The 25,356-nt window shown below is 57.5% G+C and overlaps 1 protein-coding gene across 1 annotated transcript in view; it reads left to right on the forward strand.

Annotated features, from left to right (window-relative positions):
* Positions 1–25,356, forward strand: part of SPTBN5 (spectrin beta, non-erythrocytic 5) — a 49,266-nt gene that overhangs the window by 4,964 nt on the left and 18,946 nt on the right. Inside the window, 32 exon segments of the mRNA XM_070519655.1 lie at positions 1,020–1,177; positions 1,714–1,942; positions 2,764–3,395; positions 4,950–5,088; positions 5,200–5,432; positions 5,678–5,831; positions 5,920–6,120; positions 6,198–6,404; positions 8,394–8,594; positions 9,277–9,429; positions 11,902–12,032; positions 12,269–12,508; positions 12,823–13,110; positions 14,010–14,250; positions 14,404–14,543; positions 14,744–14,843; positions 15,568–15,747; positions 16,216–16,380; positions 16,839–17,053; positions 17,909–18,095; positions 18,324–18,524; positions 18,707–18,823; positions 19,923–20,080; positions 20,467–20,599; positions 20,865–21,010; positions 21,748–21,862; positions 21,975–22,085; positions 22,304–22,483; positions 23,737–23,940; positions 24,111–24,260; positions 24,481–24,585; positions 24,990–25,157. Coding sequence (XP_070375756.1) covers positions 1,020–1,177; positions 1,714–1,942; positions 2,764–3,395; positions 4,950–5,088; positions 5,200–5,432; positions 5,678–5,831; positions 5,920–6,120; positions 6,198–6,404; positions 8,394–8,594; positions 9,277–9,429; positions 11,902–12,032; positions 12,269–12,508; positions 12,823–13,110; positions 14,010–14,250; positions 14,404–14,543; positions 14,744–14,843; positions 15,568–15,747; positions 16,216–16,380; positions 16,839–17,053; positions 17,909–18,095; positions 18,324–18,524; positions 18,707–18,823; positions 19,923–20,080; positions 20,467–20,599; positions 20,865–21,010; positions 21,748–21,862; positions 21,975–22,085; positions 22,304–22,483; positions 23,737–23,940; positions 24,111–24,260; positions 24,481–24,585; positions 24,990–25,157 — 5,982 coding nt within the window.

Consider the following 25,356-nt stretch of genomic DNA (forward strand, 5'->3'; position numbering starts at 1 on the left):
CTCCCCCTGCACTTCTGCCCACGTGTCCTTCCTACCCACGCGCGGGGCCCAAAGGCCAGGGGAGGAAATGCAGTCTACTGTGTTTTGACATTTTGAGTTTATAAACAGAAATTGATGGAAAGGGGGAGAAAAAAAGAGGAAGCGAGGGAGAGGAGAGAGGCGAGGGGGGGCTTTGGCGTGTGAGGGGTGAGGAAGGGAGTGGATGGAAGGAGAGTGCCCCTGAGGGGAGGGCAGGGAAGCAGGAGAAGGAAGGAAGGAGGAGGGAAAGAAACACTGAGTGGAAGAAAGAGGGCAGGGGCGGGGCAGGTGGATGCCAAGAGTGGCAGCGCAAAGAAAGTTATCAATGAGAGGCACGTGCCGTGGGGGAGGGGATCAGAACCAGGTAGAGATGGCCATTTCCCAGGGCTCTGCCCTCAGGCAGCCGAGTGAGCTGTTGAGGTGGTGGGCAGGTGGGCTCACCACTCAGAAGTGGGCTCTCTGTCAGACGGTCCTGGGTCAAGCGAGACCCTCCCCTATTGGCTGCAGAACCCTGGGCCGCTTCCTCATCTCTCCTCTTGCATCTCGTTGTATGATCCTTAGAATATAAATACTAATCGTGCCTCCCTCCTATGGCTGTGAGGCGTGGAGAGCCATGCGTATGGGCCCAGATCCTGGATGGCAGAAAGCCTTCGATGACAGGAGCCGGTTAATGAAACTCAGCCTCAATTCTGTGCAGCCCAGGGTCGGTTAGCACAACACCTGGGCCATCAGAAGGGCTAGAGAAACGGGAGCTACCACTGCTGTTGTGACTCAAAGCTGGGTGCTCAGAGGCGACAGCTTTCAGGTGCCCCGCTTCTTTGGAAGGACAATTTTTCTCACCCCCAATCACGGCCCACCACGAATGAAATCGAATAAAATCAGATGCTCTGAAAAGAGTGGTCCACACCCGCCTCCAGGTGTGGGGAACAGGATTACAACTGCGCCCAGCCTGCCTCTCCCACGGCCTCAGGCTCTGCCGCCTCCCCACCTGTCCCTTCCAGGAGGAGTTCGGGGCCAGCGCAGCCCTGCTGTCTGCCAAGGAAGCTCTGCTGGTCTGGTGCCAGCGGAAGACAGCCTGCTACACCAACGTCAGCATCACCGACTTCTCCCGCAGCTGGAGTGACGGGCTCGGCTTCAGTGCCCTCATCCATGCCCACAGGTGAGCATGAGGGAGAGGGGGCCCAGTGCGCTCCCAGCCCTGACCTGGCCTGACAGCCTTCCTCCTGGGGCCTCTGCCACTGAGCCAACTGCTCCAGGGCTTGGGTCTTCAACCTGCCCATTCTCCTACATCCTTCTGGCCCCTGTGCCCTGGGCACAGAAATAGAGAGGGCTGATGGCTGAGGCCTGGACTATGACTACCCCTCCTGGCTTTCCTGGGAAATTCCACGGAATTGACCAGGTTTGCCTTTGACCCCTGCCTTTCTCACGTCTTGTGTCCCTGATGCTATTCTTGGTCCTCTCCCCAGCAAGTACCAGCCCTTTTAGAGCTTCTCCCCCTGCCCACGAGCCTCGCCCCTGAGCCAAATTATCCCAGGGCCCTATACCTACAGCCAGCGCCTCAGATAACTGTCAGGGGGAAACTAACGTACGGGAAGGTGTGAATGACCAATAGGACGTGTCTGCCCCTTTAACACGTCCACTTAAACCCGATCGGTAACTTGTTCTGGTGAAGAGCACTGCCTGTTCTCTGTCCAGGCCAGACCTGCTTGACTACGGCTCCCTGCGTGCTGACCGCCCAATGCACAACCTGGACTTCGCTTTCCGCGTGGCTGAGCAGGAGCTGGGCATCGCTCAGCTGCTGGACCCCGAGGACGTGGCGGCCCTGCAGCCTGACGAGCGTTCCATCATGACCTACGTCTCCCTCTACTACCACCACTTCTCCCGCCTGCACCAGGGGCAGACTGTCCAGAGAAGGCTCGCGAAGGTTGGGGACAAAGGGAAGGTGGCATCGAGGAGAGGTGGGGGCGAGCATGAGCTCTGGAGTCAGACACGCCTGGGTTTGAAGCCTGCCTCTGCCACTTCCTAGCTGTGTGGCTTTGGCCACGTTGCCTAACTTTACTGTGCTCCAACTGTAAAATGGAGACAATAATGCCTGGGTAACAGAGGCTGCTATGAGTGTTCAAGAAAAGTGCCCAGCATGGCGCCTGGCACACAGGGAAAGCCAGGTGAGCGACAGCCCCTCCTGTCCCTCCCAGGCCCCATCCCCCTCTGCTTCTAGGCTGTTAAGCTTCTAATAGGATAAGAGGCTCAGAGAGCCGGACTCTGCAAGGACAAGCACAGAAGCAGTTCTGCTGGGCCGAGTCCATGTTTTGGGGGGCCTTTCTTATTCTCTGGACACGATGGCAGAGGCTGAGGCCAGGGAGGACTGTTCTCAGGGTTGGTGTCTCTCTTGCAGGAGATGATCCAGGCCAAGGGCTCTGAGCTGCTTTAGGGGTGTGGGGGCCTCAGGGAAGGGACAGAAGGCTCAGAAAAAGAAAAATAGCACCCCCAGGGGTGAGGCCAAATGGGTACAAGATGGAACAAGGCAGGGCGGGAGCCCCACACTCTCAGGTCTGAGTATGCAATGCAGGCAGTCCCGCTTCTCTGGGGGCTGGGAGGACCCCCACTTTAGTGCATCCTCAGTGAAGGAAGGAGCTACCACCCACCTGGGCACCCCTGGCTGGCACTCAGCATCCAAAAGGGGCATGCCTCCATTCCAGGGCCTGCCCCGGGTGCCACCCTGATCCCTTCGCATGCCCCCTCCAGATCCTGCTTCAGCTCCAGGAGACAGAGGAGCTGCAGACCCAGTACGAGCACCTGGTGGCCGACCTGCTATGCTGGATTGCAGAGAAGCAGGTGCAGCTGGAGGCGCGGGATTTCCCAGACTCCCTGCCTGCCATGCGCCAGCTACTGGTGGCTTTTGCCTCCTTCCGCACCCAGGAGAAGCCACCGCGGCTGCAGCAGCGAGGGGCCACGGAGGCCCTGCTCTTCCGGCTGCAGACAGCACTCCGAGCCCAGAACCGCAGGCCGTTCCTGCCTCAGGAGGGCCTGGGCCCTGTGGAGCTGTCCCAGTGCTGGGCAGGCCTGGAGCAGGCAGAGGCCTCTCGGAGCCAGGCCCTGCAGCAGAGGCTCCTGCAGCTAGAGCGGCTGGAAACCCTGGCCCGGCGCTTCCAGTGCAAGGCGGCCCTCCGGGAGAGCTTCCTGACAGATATAGAGCACGTGCTGGGCCAGGCCACAGCCCCACCAGCCAGCCCGGCCATAGTGGAGGTGGCCGCCCAGAGGCTGGGCATGCTGGAAGCCAGCATCCTGCCCCAGGAGGGGCGTTTCCAGGCCCTAGCGGAGCTCGCGGACATCCTCCAGCAGGAACAGTACCACAGCTGGGCAGATATAGCCCGCAGGTGAGCTTCGGGTACATGAACTATCTTCAATATAGGCTAAGGCCTTCCTAGCATAGCCCTATTTGACACATGCCCATTCCTTGCCACAGAGGAGAGGGGTGATTTATGGTTTCAGGGATCCACTTAAAAAGATAGGACCAGCCTGGTGGCATAGTGGTTAAGTTCACATGCTCCACTTTGGAGATCCAAGATTCATAGGTTCAGATCCCGGGCATGGATCTACACATTGCTCATCAAGCCACACTGTGGCAGTGTCCCACATACAAAATAGAGGAAGGCTGGCATGGATGTTAGCTCAGGGACAATCTTCCTCAGGCAAAAAGAGGAAGATTGGCAACAGACAACAGCTCAGGGCCAATCTTCCTCACCAAAAAAATAAAAATAAAGAAATAAGAAGATCTAGCTCCCACTGATGTCTGCAATTCCACCGCCCATAATTCATCCCTTTTGGTAAAGCACTGTCCTTTCTTATTAATTCATTCACTAAACAAGCATTTATTGAGTGTCTACTACAACCCAAGCAAGGTTCTAGGTGCTAGAGATTGTGCAGTGAAGAGGTCAAATAAAAATCCCTCCCCTCATGGAGCTCACACACTACTAAGGAAAACAGACAGATAAGAAAAATATACAGTGTGTGAGACAGTGATAAAAATTAATAATAAAGCAGGATAGGGGACTATGAAGTGCCAAGGTCAGGGGAGGGGTTGGATTGGGTGGTCAGAGGAGGTTGACTTTTGAGCAAAAACCAGAAGGAAGTGAGGGAGCAGCCATCCAGGTATGGGGACAGATTGTATACCAGGCAGAGAGAAGGGCTAATGCGGTGTCCCCGGGGGGCGCATGCCTGGCATGTTTGACAAATAGCACGGAGGCCAGCGTTGGCCCAGGTGAACACGTGGTAGCTGAGGTCAGGGAGGTTCAGGGGCGAGGGGCGAGATCATGCCCAGCTCTGTAGGGCGCAGTAAAGACTTGGTTTCTACTCAGAGAAAGCTGGGAAATCACGGGAGGGCTTGAGCAGAGGAGCGGCCCAATCTAACCTGTTTCCCCGTGATCACTCTGGATGCCATGTCGGGAATAGACTGAAGGGGCAAAGTCAGAAGCAGAGGGACCAGATATGAAGCCATTGCAATAATCCAGGCTGGAGAAGCAGGGGAAGTGATGAGAAAGGGTGGGATTCTGGATAAATTCTGAATCCAAGAGGCTTTGCAGACAGATCAGATCTGGCATGTTTGACAAATAGCACGGAGGTGTGAGAAAATGAATTATCAAGATTTTAACCTGGGCACCTGGAAGGACGGAGTTGCTGAATGGGGACTGGAAAGAAGGCTTGGGGGGGCCATGAAGGCATAGACCTCCCAGACCCTCCTTCTGGCTTCCCTGCCTGTGTCTACGAGGCAAGGACACACTGCCCCAACCATCCCAGGCTGGGATGCGCAGAGCCCCAGCCACGGAGCTCGGGCTCCCCCAGGACAACCAAGCCCCCCACCAGCTGTGGACCCTACAGTAGCTTCCCTGCCCCAGCCCAGTGGAGACCACCCTTATTCTCACGTCCTCCAGGCAACTGGAGATCACTCGGCGTTGGGAGCGGCTCCTTCAGTGTCTGCAAGGGCAGAGGAGGCAGATGGCAGGCATGCAGCCTGTGCTGAGCCTGCTGCAGGAGGTGGAGACTGCCTCCAACCAGCTCAAGGAGCTGCAGGTGGGCCTGGACCAACAGACCCCTGGGAAACACAGCAGGGTGCACCAGCACTGGCACTGGTGGGGACCCAGCACTCTGGGACTGCAGTGACCACTCATCATCCCTGGCCAGGTGCTAGCCAGCTCCACAGCCTGTGGGCAGCAGCTGGCAGAGGCAGTGGAGTTGATGCAGAGGCATGACCTGCTAGAGGCCCAGGTCTCAGCCCACGGAGCCCACATGAGCCATCTTGCCCGCCGGACCACGGAACTGGACTCCTCCTTGGGCACTGGGGTGGAGGTGCTGCAGGCCAAGGCCGGGGTGCTGGCCCAGCTCCACCAGAGCCTGGTGCCTCTTGTCAGGGCCCGGTAAGAGCTTGCCCAACTCTTCCACCTTCTCCTGCCCAAGTTACCTCCCGCCCAGGTTGAAATACTGCTGGCCTGGCAGCTTCCTCTACCCTGACCCTCACCCCCCAGGCCTCAGCCTCCCTTGTTGAGTCATCCAGGGGAAAGAAAAGTCCTGTCTATGGGGGAGCATCTGAGCCTGGTGGGCAACCCCCTCCCCAAGCCCCATGACTCCCTGAGCCCGTTGGTGGCCCTTGCTGTCCCCTCAGGCGGGCCTTGCTGGAGCACACCCTGCAGCGGCTGGAGTTCCTGCATAACTGTGAGGAGGAGGAAGCCTGGTTGAGGGAGCGCCGACAGCTGGTGGAGGACACGGCCCTGGGCCGGGATCTTAGGCAGATCTCAGCGGCCCTGCAGAAACACAAGGTGCTTGATGCCCGGCGCCCCGCCGGTCCCCACCTCCCTGCTGTCCCTCCCTTCCCCTCACCGAGCTCCCTGCTTTGCGCTCCACCAGGCCCTGGAAGCTGAGCTCCGCTGCCACCAGGCTGTGTGCGCTGATCTCGTGCGGAGAGGTTGCGACCTGGGTGCCCGCGGGCCCCCGACGCAGCCGGACCCCCGGGAGCGGGCCGAGGCGGTGCAGGGCACGTGGCGGTGGCTCCGGGCCCGGGCGGCGGGACGGGGTGCGCGGCTGCAGGCAGCCCTACTCGTCCAGCAGGTAGCGGGGCGGCGGGTGGTGGGCAGCCGGGGTGGCCGTGCAGGGTCGGCCCGCACCCAGCCAGCCCCTCCCTGCAGTACTTCGCCGACGCGGCAGAAGCGGCCTCGTGGCTACGGGAGCAGCAGTGCGCGATGGAGAGCGCGTCCTGCGGGCAGGACCAGGCGGCCGCCGAGGCCCTGCTGCGGCGCCACCTGCGGCTGGGGCGCGCCGTGCGCGCCTTCGGGGCCGAGCTGCACAGCTTGGATGAGCAGGCGCGGGCGGCGGCGGCCCAGGCGGCGCTCACGGTATGCGCGGGACCGGGAAGGGACCCAGAACGGAGGGACTACTTTCTGAAACCCTTGGGTCAGTTCATCGAGCCCCCAGTTTTTAAAAAGCACGTGGGTGGTGGGCAGGTGGCCCAGCCCCATCAGTCTGTTCCATTCTCTTTCAAGAAGCTGTGTATGTAGCTCAAGGTGTGTCAAGTGCGGCCTTCAGACCCTGCACTCAGGTTTGGCTGTGCTACCCTCATCCCTGAGGAGGCTCCATGTTCGGGCTCCCTTCTCTCCGCCTGGCCATGCCCCATGCACCCTGTGGGCTGCAGCTCAGGTCCTCACTTCTCGGGAGGTGGCCTGGCCGAGTAGTCAGCAGCTGACCGGAGTTCTAGTCTCAGCCCGCACTGACCATTTATGTGGCACCTGACACAACCAGGTCTGAAAGGCCTGTGGTTCTAACTTGGCCGAGGTCGAGCTCTTCCTTTTGCATTTATTCCCTGGACCACGTGATTAACAATTGCTGAAAATAGATCCACAATATGTTAGCAGTTGTCTGGTCCAACCCCCTCACTTTACAGATGAGGTGACCAAGAGACCAAGTTTCTGCCCAGGGACATGTGGTTATCCCTGCTGGAGAGGCCTCTCGACTCCCCGTCCAGGGCTGTTTCTTCCCTGTCGCTCACTGCGTGGCGGTGATGTTTAACTCCAGGCAGTTGCATTATGCTAACACCTGCTGCTTTGGGTGTTGCCTTCCTCTTGTTCTGTGTGGCCTGCTTCTCCAGTTTAACTGTGTAGACGAGTGAATGTGAGGTACCTTATCCTTCTGCGTCCTCTACTGCCTGGCCTCCTGGCATTGGTAGAGGGGTTGGGCCTGCTCCCTGGCATTTTCAGGCCCTGGCTTTGCCCAGTAATGCCAGGGGTAGGGTTGGGGGAGGTACGGAGGTGGCCCTCTGCTGCAGATGGGGAGCCACTTTGGCAGCTAACCAGAGCCTTCCATCCTCCGTACAGAGGGAGTCTCCAGAAGACTGCAGCAGGGTTGATGGGGACACACCTGGGAGACCCAAGGATGGGACCCAACTCTTAGCACCACCCAGCAGTCAGCAGCCATGTCCCCAGGTCCAGATGCACTTCATCTACAGAGGTACAAGGCCAAGACCCGGTGTGGGAGCCTCAACAGACCATCATCAATTTATTCTGTGTGGCTCCCTGGCGCATCTGAGGACTGAAGGGAGGAAATTAAGGGGAGGCCATTTTGGGCTCAGCAGAAAGAAGGACGTGGAGCTGCCCGAAATTCTGATCTCCCTTCTCCTGCTTCCTGCTTCTCTCTGTTTTCTCCCCTTTTCCAATCTGTCTCTGTGCCTCTTCCTTTTCTTCAGTTCCCTCAGCCCAACCTTGAGCAGCCAGCTTGGCTGCCACTGCTCTGTCGGACCTTTGCCCAGGGCCAGAGGCACAGAGGGACTGAGACCAGAGGCTCGTCCACCCCTACCAGGAGGCCAAGCCTGTGCTTCCTCCACCCCTCTCTGCCCCAGTTCTTGCCACCAGAGCCACTTTGCCTCCCCGTCTGCAAATGCGCCTCCCCTGGCAAGGCCCGCTGAAGCCCACCTTGTCCTTGGAATCTTTCTTGATGGCCCCAGACCGCTCTGGCCATTTTTCCCCCCGGATGCCCGTAGTATTTATCTCACACCATGCACATTGTGCTTATCTATGGGCGGTCCTAGATAGTGTCCCACTTGCTCTGGGTTTGTGACCTTGCAATCCTGAGAAGGTCATAAGCCCCTGGAAGAGAAGGTCCAGCCCTTGTCCTTCTCTTGGCCTTCCCAGGAGAGGCCCTGAAGCCTGGGCACCAGAGGGGCCCTGACACCTGGGAGCTGAAGGACTGGGAGGGCTGCCAGGCCAAGGTGCCCATCAGCCACGTCCTACAGCAGGAACCCCAGGTACCAGCACTGGCCCCGCCCTGCCAAGCCTTCTGCTACTTGCGAGGAGCCCCCTCTGGACGCACTGCTCTCTGTCCTGTCATCACAGGCGCTGTCTGCCCTGAGTTCTCCAAGGGAAGGCCGGAGGAACCTGGGGGCCTGGTGTGAGGTTTCTTGCCACTCTGGCCCCTGGGACACCCAGAAGGTGGCCCTTCCGGCTGAGCCTGACCCCAGCTTTGACCCCAACACCATACTCCAGACACAGGACCGCTTGAGCCAGGATTACGAGGGCCTGCAGGCCGTGGCAGAGGTAACCTTCCTTGTTCAAGAAACATTCATGGCGCACCTACTCTGTGCTAGACCCTGAGCGGAGAGCCCAGGGACAGAGCAGTAACTGGACGCGCTCCCTGGCCTCAAGGAGCTTACATCATGCAGAGAAGATGTGAAACAAGTCCTGAGACGGATGTGGGTGTGCTGGGAGCATGTGAGAGGGGAGCCCAGGTCAGGCGGGGGAGTCAGGGAGGGCGGCTCTGGGGGAAGGAGATTTAGGCTGTGACTTGAACAAGGAGAAGCTGAGAGCAGGTGAAGCCAGAAGGAGGGCAGAGGAGGTGGCGGGGAGGCAGTGTTCTGGGCAGGGCCTGTGCAAAGGCAGGAAAGAGGCCCCATGGAGGAGCGAAGGCGGGTGCCCGGAGCACAGAGGTGAGGCAGAAGGTAGAGGAAAGCCTGGAGAGGGAGTGGGCCGGCGGGCGGGGCCAGTCCCATGGGAGAGGTGGGGGTTGTACCTTAGAGCCGAAAGGCGCGAAAGGGCAAGATCAGATGAGCACGCTGCCAGAGCCACTAACCCGATGCTGAGTTCTCGCCAGCTCCCTTCCCTGACCCCTGACAGAGAATGCAGGGCCCTCTCTGCCCTGGCCCTGGGCTCTGTGTTTGGGGGTGATGGGGACCAGCTCTGAGCACCCTGTAGAGGGCACTGACGCTCCCCCCATCCTCAGCACCGCAGGGCCCAGTTGGAGGAGGCGGTGGCCCTCTTTGGCTTCTATGGCTCGTGTGAGGAGCTCCAGTCCTGGCTGGAAAACCAGACAGCGCTGTTCCTAACACTGCAGCCCCAGTCTGACAACGTGGAGGTCCTGCAGCTCAAATACGAGGTATAGCCCCCTTGACGCTGAGGGGGGGGTCTCAGCTGCTTGGTCCTGCTGCCCCTCCTTGTTCCTGTCCTTCACTCCTCTTCCTCAGTTCTCTGTGTTAACTGTGGTCCTGTCTCAGAGGAGGAAGCTAAGGGAGCTGGCCGTGAATTTTTTTTATCGATGTGTACTTGACATACGACATTATATTAGTTTCAGGTGTACAACATAGTGACTCGATATTCGTATATATTATGAAATGATAACCACAAGTCTAGTTAACATTTGTCACCATACATAGTTACAGAATTTTTTCTTATGATGAGAACTTTTAAGATTACTCTCTTAGCAACTTTCAAATATGCAATACAGTATTATTAACTACAGTTGCCATGCTGTACATTACAACCCCATGACTTATTTATTTTATAACTGGGAGTTTGTACGTTAGACTACCTTCACCCGTTTTGCCCCCTCCCCATACCCTAACTCTGGCAACCACCAATCTGTTCTCTGTATCTAGGAGCTTGTTTTCTTTAGATCCCACATGTAAGTAAAATCATATGATATTTGTATTTCTCTGTCTGACTTATTTCACTTAGCATAATGCTCTCAAGGGCCGTCCTTGTTGTCCTAAATGGCAAGATTTCATTCTTTTTTATGACCGAATAATATTCCATTGTATGTGTATATGTATATCCATATGTGTGTGTGTGTGTCTGTATACACACACCACATTTTCTTTATCTATTCATCCGTTAAAAGACTCTTAAGTTGTTTCCACGTCTTGGCTGTTGTAAATAATGCTGCAATGAACGTGGAGGAACAGGTATCTCTTCGAGTTAGTGTTTTCATTTCCTTTGGATAAATACCCAGAAATGGAATTGCTGGACCATATGGTGGTTCTATTTTTAATTTTTTGAGGACCCTCCATACTGTTTTCTATTGTGGCTGCACTAGTTTACATTCCCACCAACCATGCGCGTTCCCTTTTCTCCGCAGCCTCGCCAACATTTATTTGTTATCTTTTTGATAATAGTCATTCTGACAGGTGTGAGGTGATGTCTCTGGGGTTTTGATTGGTGTTTCCCCGAGGATTAGTGATGGTGAGCATCTTTTCATTACCTGTTGGGCATCTGTATGTCTTCTTTGGAAAAATGTCTATTCAGATCCTCTGCCCGTTTTTAAATCAGATTGTTTGGGGTTTTTTGCTATTGAGTTGTATGAATTCTTTATATATTTTGGATATTAACCCCTTATCAGATAAGTGGTTTGTGAATATTTTCTCCCATTCCCATTTTTTATGCTATCAGTGGTTTCCTTTGCTGTGCAGAAGTGTTTGATGTAGTTCTACTTCTTTAGTTTTGCTTTTGTTGCCTTTACTTTTGGTTCAAATCCAAAAAAGTTATTGCCAAGACCAGTGTCAAGGAGCTTACCACCTATGTTTTCTTCTAGGGGTTTTATGGTTTTAGGTCTTACATTCACGTCTTTAATCCATTTTGCATTAATTTTTGTGTATGGTGTAAGATAATGGCTCAGTTCCATTCTTTTGCACATGGCTGTCCAGTTTTCCCAACACCATTTATTAAAGAGACTGTCCTTTCTCCATTGTATATTCTTGACTCTTTTGTTGTAAATTAATTGACCATATTAAGCATGGATTTATTTCTGGGCTCTCTATTCTGTTCCATCGATCTATGTGTCTGTTTTTATGCCAATACCATACTGTTTTATTGCTATAGCTTTGTGTTATAGTTTGAGATCAGGAAACGTGATGCCTCCAGCTTTGTTCTTCTTTCTCAGGATTGCTTTGGTTATTCAGGGTCTTTTGTGGTTCTATACAAATTTTAGGATTATTTGTTCTATTTCTGTGAGAAAATGTCATTGGAATTTTCATAGAGATTGCATTGAATCTGTAGATTGCTTTGGGTAGTATGGACATTTTAACAATGTTAATTCTTCCAATTCATGAACATGGAATATCTTTCCATTTATTTGTGTTTTCTTCAGTTTCTTTCATCAATGTCTTGTAGTTTACAGCGTACAGGCCTTTTACCTCCTTGGTTAAATTTATTCCTAGGTATTTTATTATTTTTGATGAAATTGTAAATGGGATTGTTTTCTTAATTTCTCTTTGTGATAGTTCATTATTAGTGTATAGAAATACAACAGATTTTTGTATATTGATGTTTGTATCCTATGACTTTACTGAATTCATTTATTCGTTCTCACAGTTGTTTGATGGAGTTTTTAGGGTTTTCTATGTTGTGTCATCTGCAAATAGTCTCAGTTTTACTTTTTACTTTCCAATTTGAATGCCTGGCCTTGAATTTTTAAAGGGTCCTCCCAGCCCTGTAAGGATGCAGATCCCTGTCCTTCCAGAGGGGTGCAGCTTGAACATCTCTGTAACAGAGCGTGTCAGAGGTCATTCACAGTCTTGAGGGGAGTGTGGGAGGAGAAAAAGCCCCCTCAAGCCCTGGGTCCTCCTTTCCCCAGAACTTCCTCTCTGCCCTGGCTGTGGGAAGGGGCCGCTGGGCTGAGGTCAGCAGCTCTGCTGAGCAGCTGAAGCAGAGATGTCCTGGAGACTCCCCCCGAATCCAGCGACAGCAGGAGGAACTGAGCCAGAGGTGAGAACGAGGAGGGAGTGCGGGGTAATGGACGTAGGCTGGGTGCCTGGGCCCGAGGGCCTGCTCAGCTGCCTCCTGAGATGCCAGGAGGAAAGACTGAACATGTCGGAGACAGCAAGTAACAGGTATGGGGACAGCCTGCCTGGCTGCTTCTGTCATGTGAGCCTCTGGCCAAGGCCCTAGGATGGACAGAAGGGTGTCCCTGTGATGGAGACAACCCTATTCCCTCTGCCCAGGTGGGGGCAGCTGGAGGCCCTGAAGAAAGAAAAAGAAATGCAGCTGGCGCGCACCGCAGACGTGCGCAGTTTCCTGCAGGAGTGTGGAGCCACACAGGTCCAGCTGCAAAACGTGATACTCCAGCTGGAAGCCCTGGAGCTGGGGCGCTCAGAAGACAGCCACCGCGTCCTACACCTGGCCCAGCAGAAGATGCCAGCGCTAGAGAAGAGCATCCACTCCCTGCAAAGGGTGGCCATAAAGTACGGCCTGGGTTTGGCCGGGTGACTGTGCCCTGGGGGGCAGGGAAGGCCTGAGCAGGGTTATGGAATGAGAAAGGGGACAGAAGCGGGGATGGAGAGGATGGGCAGGATGTGTTGTTTGAAGGGTAGGGACAAAGATGGGGGAACAGCTTGAGAACATGCTCGTGGGGAAAGGGAGAGCCACACGGGTTTGCTGCCCCTACGTCAAGGGTGAAGTGGGAGTTCCGAGTAGCCACCACTTCCCCTGGGGAGCACAGGCCTGGGCACCAAGCCCAGGGCAGGGCACTGACTGGGCGGTGGGCCCCGTCCACCAGAGTCAAGGAGTCAGGCCCTGCAGAGAGCCAGTTCCTGCAAGAACAGGTGGAGATGCTGCAGGGGCTGCTGGAACGAGCGCAGCAACAAGTGGCCCAGCTGGCCAGCACCCAAGCCGGGGTGCGGGCCAGGCAGAGCTTCCTGCAAGAGAGCCAGCGGCTGCTGCTGTGGGCAGAGAGTGTCCAGGCTCAGCTGCGCAGTGAGGAGGAGATGGGGGACGTGGCCTCAGCCCAGCGGCTGCTGACGGAGCACCAAGACCTGCTGGAGGAGATACACCTGCAGCAGGAGAGGTCAGGACAGGAGGGTGGACAGGGCGTGCTTCGGGATGGCCGAGGCCTCTGGGGATGGGCCACCCGAGGGAGGGAGGCAGGAAGCAGTATGTCATCCAGGGGAGGGGCCCAGGCTGGTGTCTGGCATGGTGCTTGAGATTTTCAAGGAGGGGATGTAACCGGGGACTAGTCAGGCAAAGTGCATACTTTAGGGAGGGACCCAGGGCAGAGTCTGAGCTTCCTGGAAGGTTCTATCCAGTCCAGGCCTGGCCGTACCCCATCCAGGTGACCCTAGTGGGTTGCTTTCAGTCAGGGCAGCCTAGCCTCCCTGGCCATTCTGGGTAATGCAGACCCCACTAGCCCCTGGAGTCAAATGGCTGAGGACCCCCCAGCTCACCGGGCTCTCCTATCCGGTTCAGGGCTGCGTCAGCTCAGAGGAAGTGGAGCCTCTTCCTAATTCACTCAAAGGTGTCACCTGTTCCCAAGCTGTGTGCCTGGGGGCTGCGCCAGGCTGAGAGGGGCGGGTGCCTTTTCTAATTGCTCAAGGCTCCATGTGGGCTTGCTGTGGTCCTGCCCTCAGGCATGTACGCCATGTGAGCGATTTTTCTGTGTGGTGCTGTCTCAGCTTGTCTACTTATCTGGGCATCGGCCATTAGAATGGCCAACTGTAGCACAGGTGTGACATGGCAGGGAGCGTGGAACCACTGAGTCCTGACTCCTGTGCTGGGCCCATTACCTTCAGTGCCTCGCCAGTGGGCCAGGGCACAGCTGTCCCATGGGACGAGTGAACCAATGAGGCTAACCAGCCTCAGTTACCCTTCCACCAGAGCTCCAAATGGAATAACCATGGAAGCGAGAGAGGAGGAAGGTCAGGGAGAGGAGTGGCCAGGCTTTGACCCTCTGCCTGTCGTCCTGGTCAGGCTGCAGCAGCTGGAGGCTCAGGGCCAGCCCATGGCAGCCTTGGACTCCCCGGACTCCCATGAGGTGGCCAGCGCTCTGAGGCTTCTGGGCCAGCAAGGCCGGGGGCTGAAGGCCGCCTGGGAGCAGAGACAGCAGCGGCTGCAGGAGGGGCTGGAGCTGCAGAGGTTCAGTCGAGAAGTGGATGGTTTCACCACCACCTGTGCCAACCACGAGGCCTTCCTGCAGCTGGACAGCCTTGGGGTATGGAGCCAGGGATGTGCAGCTGGGGTGCTGCGTCCCCATCACTGGAGAGAGCTTGGAAGCCAGGCTGGGCAGGAGGCCTCTGGGCCAGCAGTGGGTGAGATGGTGCTGACCGCCATCCTCCCAGCGTGACCCTGCTCTCTGCACCCCTAGGAGGATGTGGCGGAGGCTCAGAGCCTGCTGCAGCGGCACCAGGAGTTTGGGCGGCTCCTGGGCGCCCTCGGCCCTCGGGCAGAGGCTCTACAGGCACGTGGCGAGAAGCTGGCTCAGAGCCAACATGCTGCTGCACACAAGTGAGCCTGGGCCTGTCCAGGCAGCACCTGCCCTGCTTTCCTTCTCAGCCTGCACAGCCTGTTGCCCTGAGGCTGGGAGAGTGGATGGGGAGTAGGGGGCCAGAGGGTGCAGCCTGGGGGTGGATGGGCCCAACCTTTGGGGTGGCCCTGGGGCAGAGTGGAGCCCTCCCACACCCTCCCCGCCTCCACCTGCCCTCCAGGGTCAGAGAGCAGCTGCAGGGCATCCAGGCACAATGGACCAGGATCCAGGAGAGGAGTGAGCAGAGGAGGCAGCAGCTGCAGGCTTCCCTCCAGCTCCAGGTGAGGGGCAGGCCCAGGTGCCTGAGGCTTTCCGAGAGGAGTGCCTGAGTCCACTGCTGCGCGAACGACTGTGCACTATGCAGAGCACTTTACAGTTTACCAAGCACGTTCCCACGTATTAATCCCTGACCCTCACAGCACCTCCTGTGACACAGGCCTTGGGGCTCTGATTTTTCCAGATGAGGGAAACTGAGGCTGAGGCTGCACTGCTCAGAGGCAGGGCTGGGCCCAAAGTCTTGAATAACCCGCTTGCCCTCCCTCATCCAGCTCTTCCCCTTCCCCATCATTTCTGGCCACACTCTGGGCTCTCGCATGCACGGTAGGCACTAGGTACAGGCCCTGGCTCTGTCAGATATTTGCTCAGCCCCACAGGGGCTCAGAGCTGGACCGGTCCACAGGCCTCCCAGAGCTTCAGCCTGTTTGGAGACATGGCCAGACATGATCTGATGTGGGCAGAGTAGGGGGACTGACCAGGCGCTCCTCTACCATGGGGCCCAGGCCCTGAGTCCCCAGGCCTCCTCCTGTGAGGGCGACAGTCCCCTCGATTTCCATTTCCCTGTCTTCACTTGGGAGTGGTAACCCCAGCCCCACCTCTCTTGCACCCTAGGACTGGCTCTGGGTCCCGCTCCTCCCCACGGGGGTCCATGAGACCCCTCTCTCCAGAGGTCCTCGCACCAGCCCTCACTCCCGGTCTGAGACCCACTCTCTCCCGGTTCTCGGGCAGGAATGGAAGCAGGATGTGGCGGAGCTGATGCTGTGGATGGAGGAGAAGGGGCTGGCGGCGGCCGAGAGCCCTCCCGAGCCCTCCCGAGAGCCCGGCAGCATCCTGCGGAAACTCAAGCAGCACGAAGCAGCTGAGCGCGAGCTGCTGGCCGCCTGTGGGCACCTGGAGGGCCTGCGGCAGGTGGGGGCACTAGGCAGCGGGTACAGGGCCTACTCATCTTCAAATGCCCAGCCCAGCCGTGCAGCAGGTTTTCATGGAACATACTCACTGAAGGAAGCCTCAGCCTCAGTTACCATGGAATGAGGATCGTCCAGCTTCCTCTTTCACCACCCAACCTCCTTCACTCAGCCAGGCACCCATCCCCTCACCTCTCGGGCCAGCTCCGGAGCCTGCTTCGTCCACCTGAACGTCACCATTCCCCTGGCAGCCTGATGCCCACTCGCCCTGTCCTACTTGCGGGTGTCAGGGGAAAGCCTCTCACCTCTGCCCACAGATTTGGGGCTACATGAACTGCTTGAGCCCTTGCAGCCTGTGGAATGCAGCTTGTAGCCAGCCACCCCTCACCTCTGCCACATGGGTCCAGCCTGCTGCGGCCGTTCATGATACCAGCAGCTCAACAAAACTCCCCGGCCTTTGTCTCCACTGCAGGCCGGGAGAGAGCTGTTGAGCAGCAGGCTCAGTGCCCAGGAGGACGTGCAGGCCAGGCTTCAGGGCCTGAGTAGCAAGTGGGAAGAGTTGAACCTCAAGATGGCAGAGCGTGGGGACCAGCTCCGGCAGGCTAGGCAGCAGGACCAGCTCCGGGGGCTGCTGCAGGTCGGCCAAAGAGGCGGGGCAGGGCACAGGAGGGAGACTGAGGCTGGGCTGGGCTGGGAACAGGCAGGATGGGAAGGGGAGGGAGGAATCTGGTGTCCTGCTGACTCTGGAGCAGCCCTGGGAAGACCTGCAGCCTCTGGAGGCCTCTGGCCTGTGACAAGTTGAGCCTGGCTTTACTCACCAATAGGCCAATACAAGATTGTCTCCTGGGTGCTCAATGTATGAGCAGCACAACTTGAGTCCCCCAGGGAGGAAGAAGGGGACAGGATATTCATGGGGCTCTGGGGGAAGGTTTGGGCACCTCTGGTGGGGGGGTGGGCAGTGGCGGGGACAGATGTCCCCAGTAGGTCCCTGGTGAATCTGGTCTGCTACCAGCACTGCAGCCTTAGAGCCCAGGAAGGGCCACTTGCTGGCCTATACATGGAGAGCCTAATGCAGCGCCCTGCAACCCTCCCCAGGATGCCAAGGAGAAGATGGAGCAGCTAGAGGGGGCCCTGCAGGGCGCAGAAACAGGGCAGGACCTGAGCTCCAGCCGGAGGCTGCAGAAACAGCACCACCAGCTGGAGGGTGAGAGCCAGGCACTGGCCGGGAAGATGGCCACCCTCGTCTCCCAGGCCCTCAGCATGGTCAATTCCCAGACCATCGTGGAGGAGACCCAAAAGTACCTCCAAAGGTACTTGCCTGCTTGTTCCATCTTCACTGCACTGTGTGTCACCCCTAATGTGAACATGAGGGCAGTTTCACCCAGTGAGCCCAGCAGGGTGGCACCTACAGGACCTGAGGTCATCCAAACCTCCTGCCCTTTTGAGTAGAGTTGTTCCCAGGGTGGGCAGGTCAGAGACCCCCAGCTAGGCATCCTAAGCGCCCCATGTTCTGAAGTCAGGAGGGTCGTCTGGGTGGGAGGTTGGGCCCTGCACCCTCTCCAGCTGCCTCCCCGTTGTCAGATGAGGCTTCCCCGTGCCCCACCTTGTTCCTCATGGGGCCCTGACTGGGCTGTCAATCTACAGAAACAGAAACCCTTTTAAGAGGCAAAACCTTTACTTGGGATCAAAGAATTGCAATTCAGGGAGCACAGATTCAGGAAGAAACCCAAATAGTGTCCTGATTATAGAAGAGGGGCTCAGGGTTTTTATGGGAAAAGGAAGGATGAGGTGAGTTGTGTTAAAGACGAGTTCATTGGTGCCAGATGGGGTAGGCTGGGTTTGTACTTCATAGATTGACTTGAGAATCGCTCATCAGGCAAAAAGCTAGACTCGTACTTCATTGACTGGTCGACATTCGGTCATCAGCAAAGTCCAGTTTCATCAGTCCTTACAGACAGGATATTTTTGTCTTTACTGGCTTCCTGGAATGTTGGTGGTTTGGTCCACTTTGGAAGATAAAGAAAACAAGACATGCTCTGAAATGGCGGCTCTGGCTCTGTTTTAATATGATACCACTTGTGTCATCTTTCACAGGGTCAAGGAAAGGACTGAGGGTTTGACCTTGCTTATTCCCAACCTCTCCCATCCCTTCTGCCTCCGCCCAGGTTCGAGTCCCTGCAGGGACGTCTGGCCGCCCGGCAATGGCAGCTGCAGGCCTCAGTTGAGCTGTACCAGTTCTACCAACTGAGCAGCATGGAGCTCACGTGGGTGGCTGAGCACATGCCCAGTGCCAGCTCCACCGGCTCCACCAAGTGCTTACATGGTACCCAGAGCCTTTGCCACAAACACGAGGTAACGGCCCCCTTTTTCTCCCAGGATCCCTGATGTCCCATTCGCATACCTTAGAATTCCTCTGCTGCTGCTCGGGGTGTCCTGATTTCCAAGTCTCTGCCCCAGCTATTCTCTGCCTGCGAGTTTTGCCATGCCTGGAGCCCAGAGCCGCATCCATGGCTCTGTTCCTGGCACCCCATGGCTAAGGGAATCTTGGAGGCAGCAGCCCCTCCTGCTGTTCTGTGGCAGGAGCTCCAAGCAGAAGTGAAAGCCCACCAGGGTCAGATGCAACGGCTACTGGATTCCGGACGGAGCCTGGCAGCCTCAGGGCACCCCCAAACCCGGGACATCATAAAGCAGTGCCAGGAGCTGGAAGACCACTGGATAGAGCTGGAGCATGCATGTGAGGCACGTGCTCGGTGCCTGCAACAGGCTGTCACTCTCCAGCAGGTAGGATGCAGAGAGCACAGGGTCAGGGGAAATGGCAAAAGCTGGACAGATGCTGGCTAGTCCCCATGTGGGCACAGAAACATCTTTGTGCTGGCTGCTGGAGAACCTAGCATGATGTCCCCAAGGGGTGATGGAGGGTCCCATCTGAGATCATCGAGCTGAGTCGGCACCATTCTTGGCAGTATTTTCTGGATGTGTCAGAGCTGGAGGACTGGGTGGAGGAGAAGTGGCCACTGGTGAGCAGTCAGGACTATGGTGGAGACGAGGCAGCCACTCTCAGGCTCATTAAGAAGCATCAGGTACCATGTCCTGAGCATCCCTCATCAGTCTGAACTTGGGTAATGATGGGCCATGAGGAAAAGGTCTGTCACACACCCAAAGGGCACATCCTACTTCTTGGAGGCATGAAGCCCTGCTCTTTCTTCCTGAAGACATGGCAAGCCCCTTCCCCGCCACCCACCCCATCCTGCAGGGCCGCTCCTCATCCCTAGGGCTCCCGTTCTTCAGAGGCAGCCCTTGGAAGAAGGCATCCCCCTTGTTTACTCTCTTTAGTAGTCTACACCCCTGTGGCCTTGGGATTTGTCTTCTCTTCTCGCTTGCCCTCCTCCCACTGGCACTTTCTTCTCTCTTGGGGGTTCTTCCTCCCATACTTTGAATATCATCCTTTGAGTTAACCAAATGCCCTTCCTGAAGTCTGACCCCTCCACACACACAAACATCCCCTGATTAAAGGGAGAGAGGCCTGTAACACCCCCTCCTTCCTGGAATCAGACCCTGGGGACCACACCAGCTCCAAAGCTGGGACCACAGCAATCCTAGTTCCTGCTGTAACTGAAATGTCCTCTTGTCTGGGCATGTTTTCCCAGGTAGCCCTGGTGGCCCATATTCCAGGGTCCTGTGACTGAGGACTTTAGTGAGCCATTCCTATGGAGTGTGCCTGTAGCCGTGGCCTCATGGGGCTTCAGTGTTCCAGGCATCCTGGGCAGCTTGCTTAACTCTGCCCATCTCATATACTTTGGTGTTAGGGTTCAGTTCAGTGCCTTCTCTGCCCTCCCTTCCTTGGCCCAGATTACCCAGTATTCACCCCTCCCTACCAAATAGTGAGCCCTCTGAGGACACAGACCATGTCTTCACTTTTGTGAAACAGTGAGAACTCTATCAGTATTGGGTAGGTGGATGATGGATGTGTGGGTGGACAGATGGGTTGGCAGATAGATGGATGGGTGGATCAATGGGTGAATAGATGGGTGGATGGATGGGTGAGTGGATGGATGCGTAGATGAGTGGAAGGGGGTAGATGGATGGGTGAGTGGAGAGACAAGTGAGTGGGTGGATGGATGGGTAGATGAATGAGTCACCCAGTCTGAGCCTGGCATGCATGGGTCCCTGTGCTGGCAGACTCTGCAGCAGGAACTAGTTCTTTGTTGGAGCTCCATGGAGAAGCTTGACCAACGAGCCCAGACCCTCACTGGCCCTGTGGCCTCTGAGCAGCTGCGTGCGGTGCAGAGGAGGCTCTGGGAGCAGCTGCAGGCGCTGCAAGAGTTGTCAGTCTCACGGTGAGGGTCATTGTACCCACTCTGGGTACGGGGGGCCTAGCCACGGTTGACTGTTCCCATACCATGACCTTGAGTTGGAAGGAACCCATGACCCCAGGCCGACAGAGGTGTGTCAGATGAGGCCTTGCTGGGTGTTGCTCACCTCTCTCCATAAATTCCTCAGTGAGGACCCACTGGGCAGGAACGCGGACCCCCAGCTCCTAGCTCTCTGAGTCTTCCCACATCCACACCCTCACCTGCCCTACTGGCCTTCCTGAGTCTACTTCTCCCTGAATCCAGAGCTGCAGGCTTGGGCAGAGACCATCAGGTCACCCCCTTAGGCTGGGCCAGCCCTCCCCAGGGGGCTGGGCAGCTAACTTGTGGGGAACTGTGGGCTGTCCTCACAGGGATCGGGAGCTGGAGGGGACCCTGAAGCTGCACGAGTTCCTGAGGGAGGCTGAGGAGCTGCAGAGCTGGCTGGCTAGCCAGAAGCAGACAGCCAGAGGAGAGAGCCTCGGAGAGGACCACGAGCAGGTCCTGGTGAGGAGAGGGCTGGGGCAAGGAGGAACGCCTGAGGCAGAGCCCTGGGGCGAGGGGGCCCAGCCAGGCTGGGCTGTGTGGAGAAGGGGGCTGTGGGTGCCAAGAGCCCTGGCCAAAGACAGGCCTTCTGAGTAGAGTGGGCAGGCTCTGCGGCTGCCCAGCCCCCAGGGTGCCCAGATGGTCACTGAGGTCCTTCATTTCCCAAGCTGCTTGCTGTCTTATCAGCTGAGTGCCACCCTGTCACCTCCTCCCCTCTTCTCCTCAGCACCTCTGCACTAAGTTTGCAAAGTTTCAGTGCCAAGTGGAGCTGGGTGGCCAGCGAGTGGCAACCTGCCAGCAGCTGGCAGACAGCCTACTGGAGCATGGACACAGCGCTGGCCCCAAGGCCTGCCAGAGGCAGCAGGATCTGCAGTGAGTGCCCAGCAGAGCAGGCCAGGGGCGTGGGATTGGGGGAGCGTGCTGGGCAGGCAGGTCCTGGAGTGCAAGGAGAGGGCGGCATGCTCCCAGGGCCACACTGGCTCTGCCTGCCCATGCCGAATCTGGAGAGGCGCTGGTTCTGGAGAGGCTGAGGCCGCCACAGGTGGCCGTGGCCTGTGAAGGGAGTCGAGGCTGGGGGTGCAGGTCCGAGAGCCCCGCCCAGACCTCCAGGGGCACTCTTCCAAACCACAGGCTTCCAGGACTTGGAGGAGGAGCTGTGGGAAGCCCCCCTGCTGTCCACCCGGCTGGTTTGAATCTGCCCCAAGCCTGTGAGCTGTGAGGCAAGGTCGTGACTTGTCCATAACCCCTAGCATGGAGCCGGCTGGCAGAAGCCTCAGGAGCTCAGGGAGAGTGGGCCGAGTACAGGAGGCACGGAGAGAAGAGGGGCCACTGCCCTCGACCGTTTATAGTCTGGTTGACGTGTCGAGACTGGGACATACTGGATATATCACAAAGCACAGGAATTGGCTCAGTGCTGAGCGTGGCAGCAGCGCAGGACTCGGCTCCTAGGAAAGCTGAAGAGACAGGCTCCAGGGAGGAGGGTTTGCAGCAGGGCCGAGCTCTGGAAGCAGCCCCGAGAGGAGAGGGCTGACCCAGCCTAGCGAGGGGGTGGAATGAGGCACTGGGTCAATGGCTGATCTGCTGCTGGTCTCCTGCCCATCTGGGAACAGGGCCGCCTGGTTGGAGCTGTGGGAGCTGACCCAGGCCCGAGGCCGCCTGCTCCGAGATGCTGAGATTGCCCTCAAAGTTCACAGAGATCTGTGGGAAGCCCTCACCTGGGTCCAGGTGTGAGCCAGGGGAGAGGGAGGGGGTTCTTTCTAGAAGTGGATCCACCCAGGCTCAGCACCCCCCCCCCCCCGCTCCATTCCTGATCCCCATGGCCATCTCCTCTCCTCAGGAAAAAGCCGCAAGCCTCCCCAGGGACGTGGCCCAAGACCTGCGTGGGCTGGAGGCCCAGCTGAGGAGACACGAGGGGCTGGAGCGTGAACTCCTAGGCACTGAGCGGCAGGTGAGCCCAGGTCTGGCTGCCTCTCCCCCTCAGGCCTCTCAGGTCCCCTCAGGCCTGCCCATCTATTCTTCTAGATTTTCCATACTTGCTCAGGGCCTCCAGTGGGGCCCATTGTGCATGGTAGGACATGGCCCAAGGACAGGTCTGTGTGACGGGCAGGCCCGTCAGTGTCTAGGAGGACATGACCCTTCTCTCCCTATGTCCCACCCTGACCCCAGCTGCAGGGACTGCTGGAGACTGGAGGCACCGTGCAGAAGCGGGGTCCAGGGCCTCAGGCCCACGTGGTACAGCAGAGGCAGCAGGCTCTGGTGCAGGCCTGGGAGGCCTTGAAGCTACACATGGAGCAGCACAGGGCCCAGCTGGAGCAGGCACACCTCCTGGCTCGCTTCCATGTGGTGGTGAGGGCTCCTTCCCCTTGGGTGGTGTGTATGTGTGTGTGTGTGTGTGTGTTACCAGGCACGTGCATGCACTAATGAGAACCTCTAGCTCCAGAAGGAAAACAAATTTGGACATGAGGAGGAAGAGCCTGGGCACATCTGGATGTCTGGCTGGCTGGTCAGAGGGCTGAGCATGTGGGGCATAGCAGTGATGCGTTAGGTTTGGGTCAACACCAGCCCAAGTGAATAACAGGGCAGTCAGGAGACAGGGGTCCCAGCCAGAGCCAAGGAGTAAAAACAGCCCCAAAAAGCCCATAACTGAAGACACAAATATTCTAAACAGTGACCTCTGGATCAACCAGCATCTATTTAACATCTGTGTTTAGCTCTCTGCCAGGAGCTGTGGGTGGAAAGAGGAGGGTGATGTAGAAGCCCTGTGAGATGGGATTGCTGCCCTCATGGAGCCTATATAGCTGGAGAGATGAGCCTAATACCCTGGAGAGTCTGAGGATGACAGGGGGCCCTGGCCGTGGGATGTCCCAGGAGTCCCCATGTCCTGGGGCCTGGTGGACCCAGATGCCCAAATTATGACACTGCAAAAAGGCTTGAGTTTCGAGACCCACCTCTGCCGCTTTCTGGCAGCGGGGGCTTGAGCAAGGCCTCTATCTCTAGGTTGTTACCTCCTGTTTGAGTGCCTAGAGTTTACAAAACTTGTTCACACACATTGTGCCATTGACCCTTCTTCGTCTAAGCAATGAGGTGTTTGGACAAGGATCCAAGGCCCCTCCAGCTCTAACACGGTGTTTGTACACAAATCAATAGAAGACGGTTGTAAGTATTCAATTGGAAATCCAGAGGATGGGAGAGCAGTGAGATGTCAAGGTGCCAGGGAATTCTGCATGAGGCGAAGAAGGCCTTGGCCCTGGAAGAGGGGGTGGGCTTGGAAGAGATGGAAGGAAGGAGAAGGAACATCTAAACAAGAGGGGCCTCAAAAGCAAGGGGTGGAGAAGAGTCTCGGTGAGGACAATGAGGAGGCTGGTCCGGCACACGCAGAAGTTTAGGGGAGCTGGGAAGATTGGGTTGGATGACAATGGAGGAATCAGGTGACAGAAGGCCCTGTGGGCCTCGCCTGAGGCTCTGACCTGGGACAGCTTGGCCCTTCCAATGTGTGAGTGGATCCAGGGGGACTGTCGTTGTGCCTCAGAGCCTGGTTCTCTGCCACCCGGCCCAGCCCCCACTCAGCTCTCTCCCTCCCTCCGTCTCCCGGGATCCAGGTGCGGGACTATGCGTCCTGGGCAGCCCATGTGTGGCAGGAGCTGCAGAGAGAGGACACTTTCCAGGAGCCCAGCAGTGGCCCCCTAGCGCTCAGTGCCCACCAGCAGCTTCGGGCAGAGCTGGAGGCCCAGGAGGAGCTGTACCAGCGGGCTGCCCAGCTTGGCCGGCAGGTGCTCCTGGCTGCAGGGACAACCATCAAGGAGGTGGGCCCCCTTTTCTGGTGTCCCCAGCCTACCCTGACCTAGCCTGAGCCTCCTTGCGCCCTGCCCCACCGTGCCACGCTGGCCTCTCCTCAGAGGCTTTCCTCAGGATCTGCTTCCGTCTTGTTCAAGCGGCTCTCCCCAGTGCAGGCTCCCCCCATACCCGTCCCCAGGTCCAGAAAGGGCTGCAAGCCCTGCAGGATGAGCGGGAGCGGGTGTTCCAAGCCTGGGAAAGGAAGCAAGAGAGGCTGCAGGCCATGCACCGGGAGCAGCTCTTCCTCAGAAAGTGTGGCCGCCTAGACCAGATCCTCACGGCCCAGGAGGCAGGTCCCCCTCACCAGACAACACACGTCCTCGCGCTCCCTCTTCTCCCTGTCTCCCCTCTCCAGACTCACTGCCTTGCTTCCTGGGGCTCTGGCTTCTTCCCTGATGTGGGGCGCAGAGCTGTGCACTGCCTCAGCACAGACAGCTGCAAACGGGGTGGGGGTGCTGGCTGTCTGGACAGTCGCTGGTGGCCTCTGACTTTTCCGTGGGCTGATCCAGGTTTCCCTGAGAACCAGTGCCCTGGGGAGCTCGGTGGAAGAGGTGGAGCAGTTGATCCGCAAGCATGAGACCTTCCAGAAGGTGCTGACTGCCCAGGATGAGAAGGTAATGGGCTCGGGGAGTCCTGGGCGTGGTCAGAGTTGGGGGCCAGTGAGGGGAGTCTGGGAACTTTGGAGAGTCCTAAGTGGGGGACACGGGGTGCTTGGTGTGTGCCACAGGTAATGCTGATATATGGGGCCAGCCTGTGGGGCTAGGGGCTCCTGGTTTGGGCTGACTAGGCAGAGTAGGACGTGTGGCTCAAGAACAGGGCTGGGCTGGGCCACACCGCAGGGACGTGGCAGCCACTTGGCTCCAGATTACGTGGTCACTGGGGAGCTGAGAGGCTTGGTTCTGGCTTACTGGGTGATGGGCCAGCCCTAGGCCACACCAGGCTGAGGGAAGGGCATCCCTGCAGGCGGGCCCCTGCTCCAGCCTCCCACGTGACTGCGTCCCCCACCTCCGCCCCACAGGAGACAGCCCTGTGCGAGGATGTGAAGACGCTCAGGGGCCCCCGGGTGCAGGACCTGCTCCACACGGTGCTGGAGCGTCGAGCTCGAGTGAAGGAGCTGGCAGAGAGCCGGGGACACGCCCTGCACACCTCCCTGCTGATGGCCAGCTTCACCAGGGCCGTGACCCAGGTCTGAGGGCCACCCCCAGCCCAGTGCCTTCCACTTGGGCCACATTTTACAGATGATGCACACCTTCACGGGCTCATTCAGACCTCACCACAACCCTGTGATGAGGACACTGAAGTTTAGAGAGTTAAAAAGCTCTCCCAGAGGCCATGCTGGAGCCCAGAACATTCGATTCAAAGACCCTGCGTATGGAGACCCCACT

The sequence above is a fragment of the Equus asinus genome, chromosome 2 (genome assembly GCF_041296235.1).
Source record: "Equus asinus isolate D_3611 breed Donkey chromosome 2, EquAss-T2T_v2, whole genome shotgun sequence".
NCBI classification, from domain to species: domain Eukaryota; kingdom Metazoa; phylum Chordata; class Mammalia; order Perissodactyla; family Equidae; genus Equus; species Equus asinus.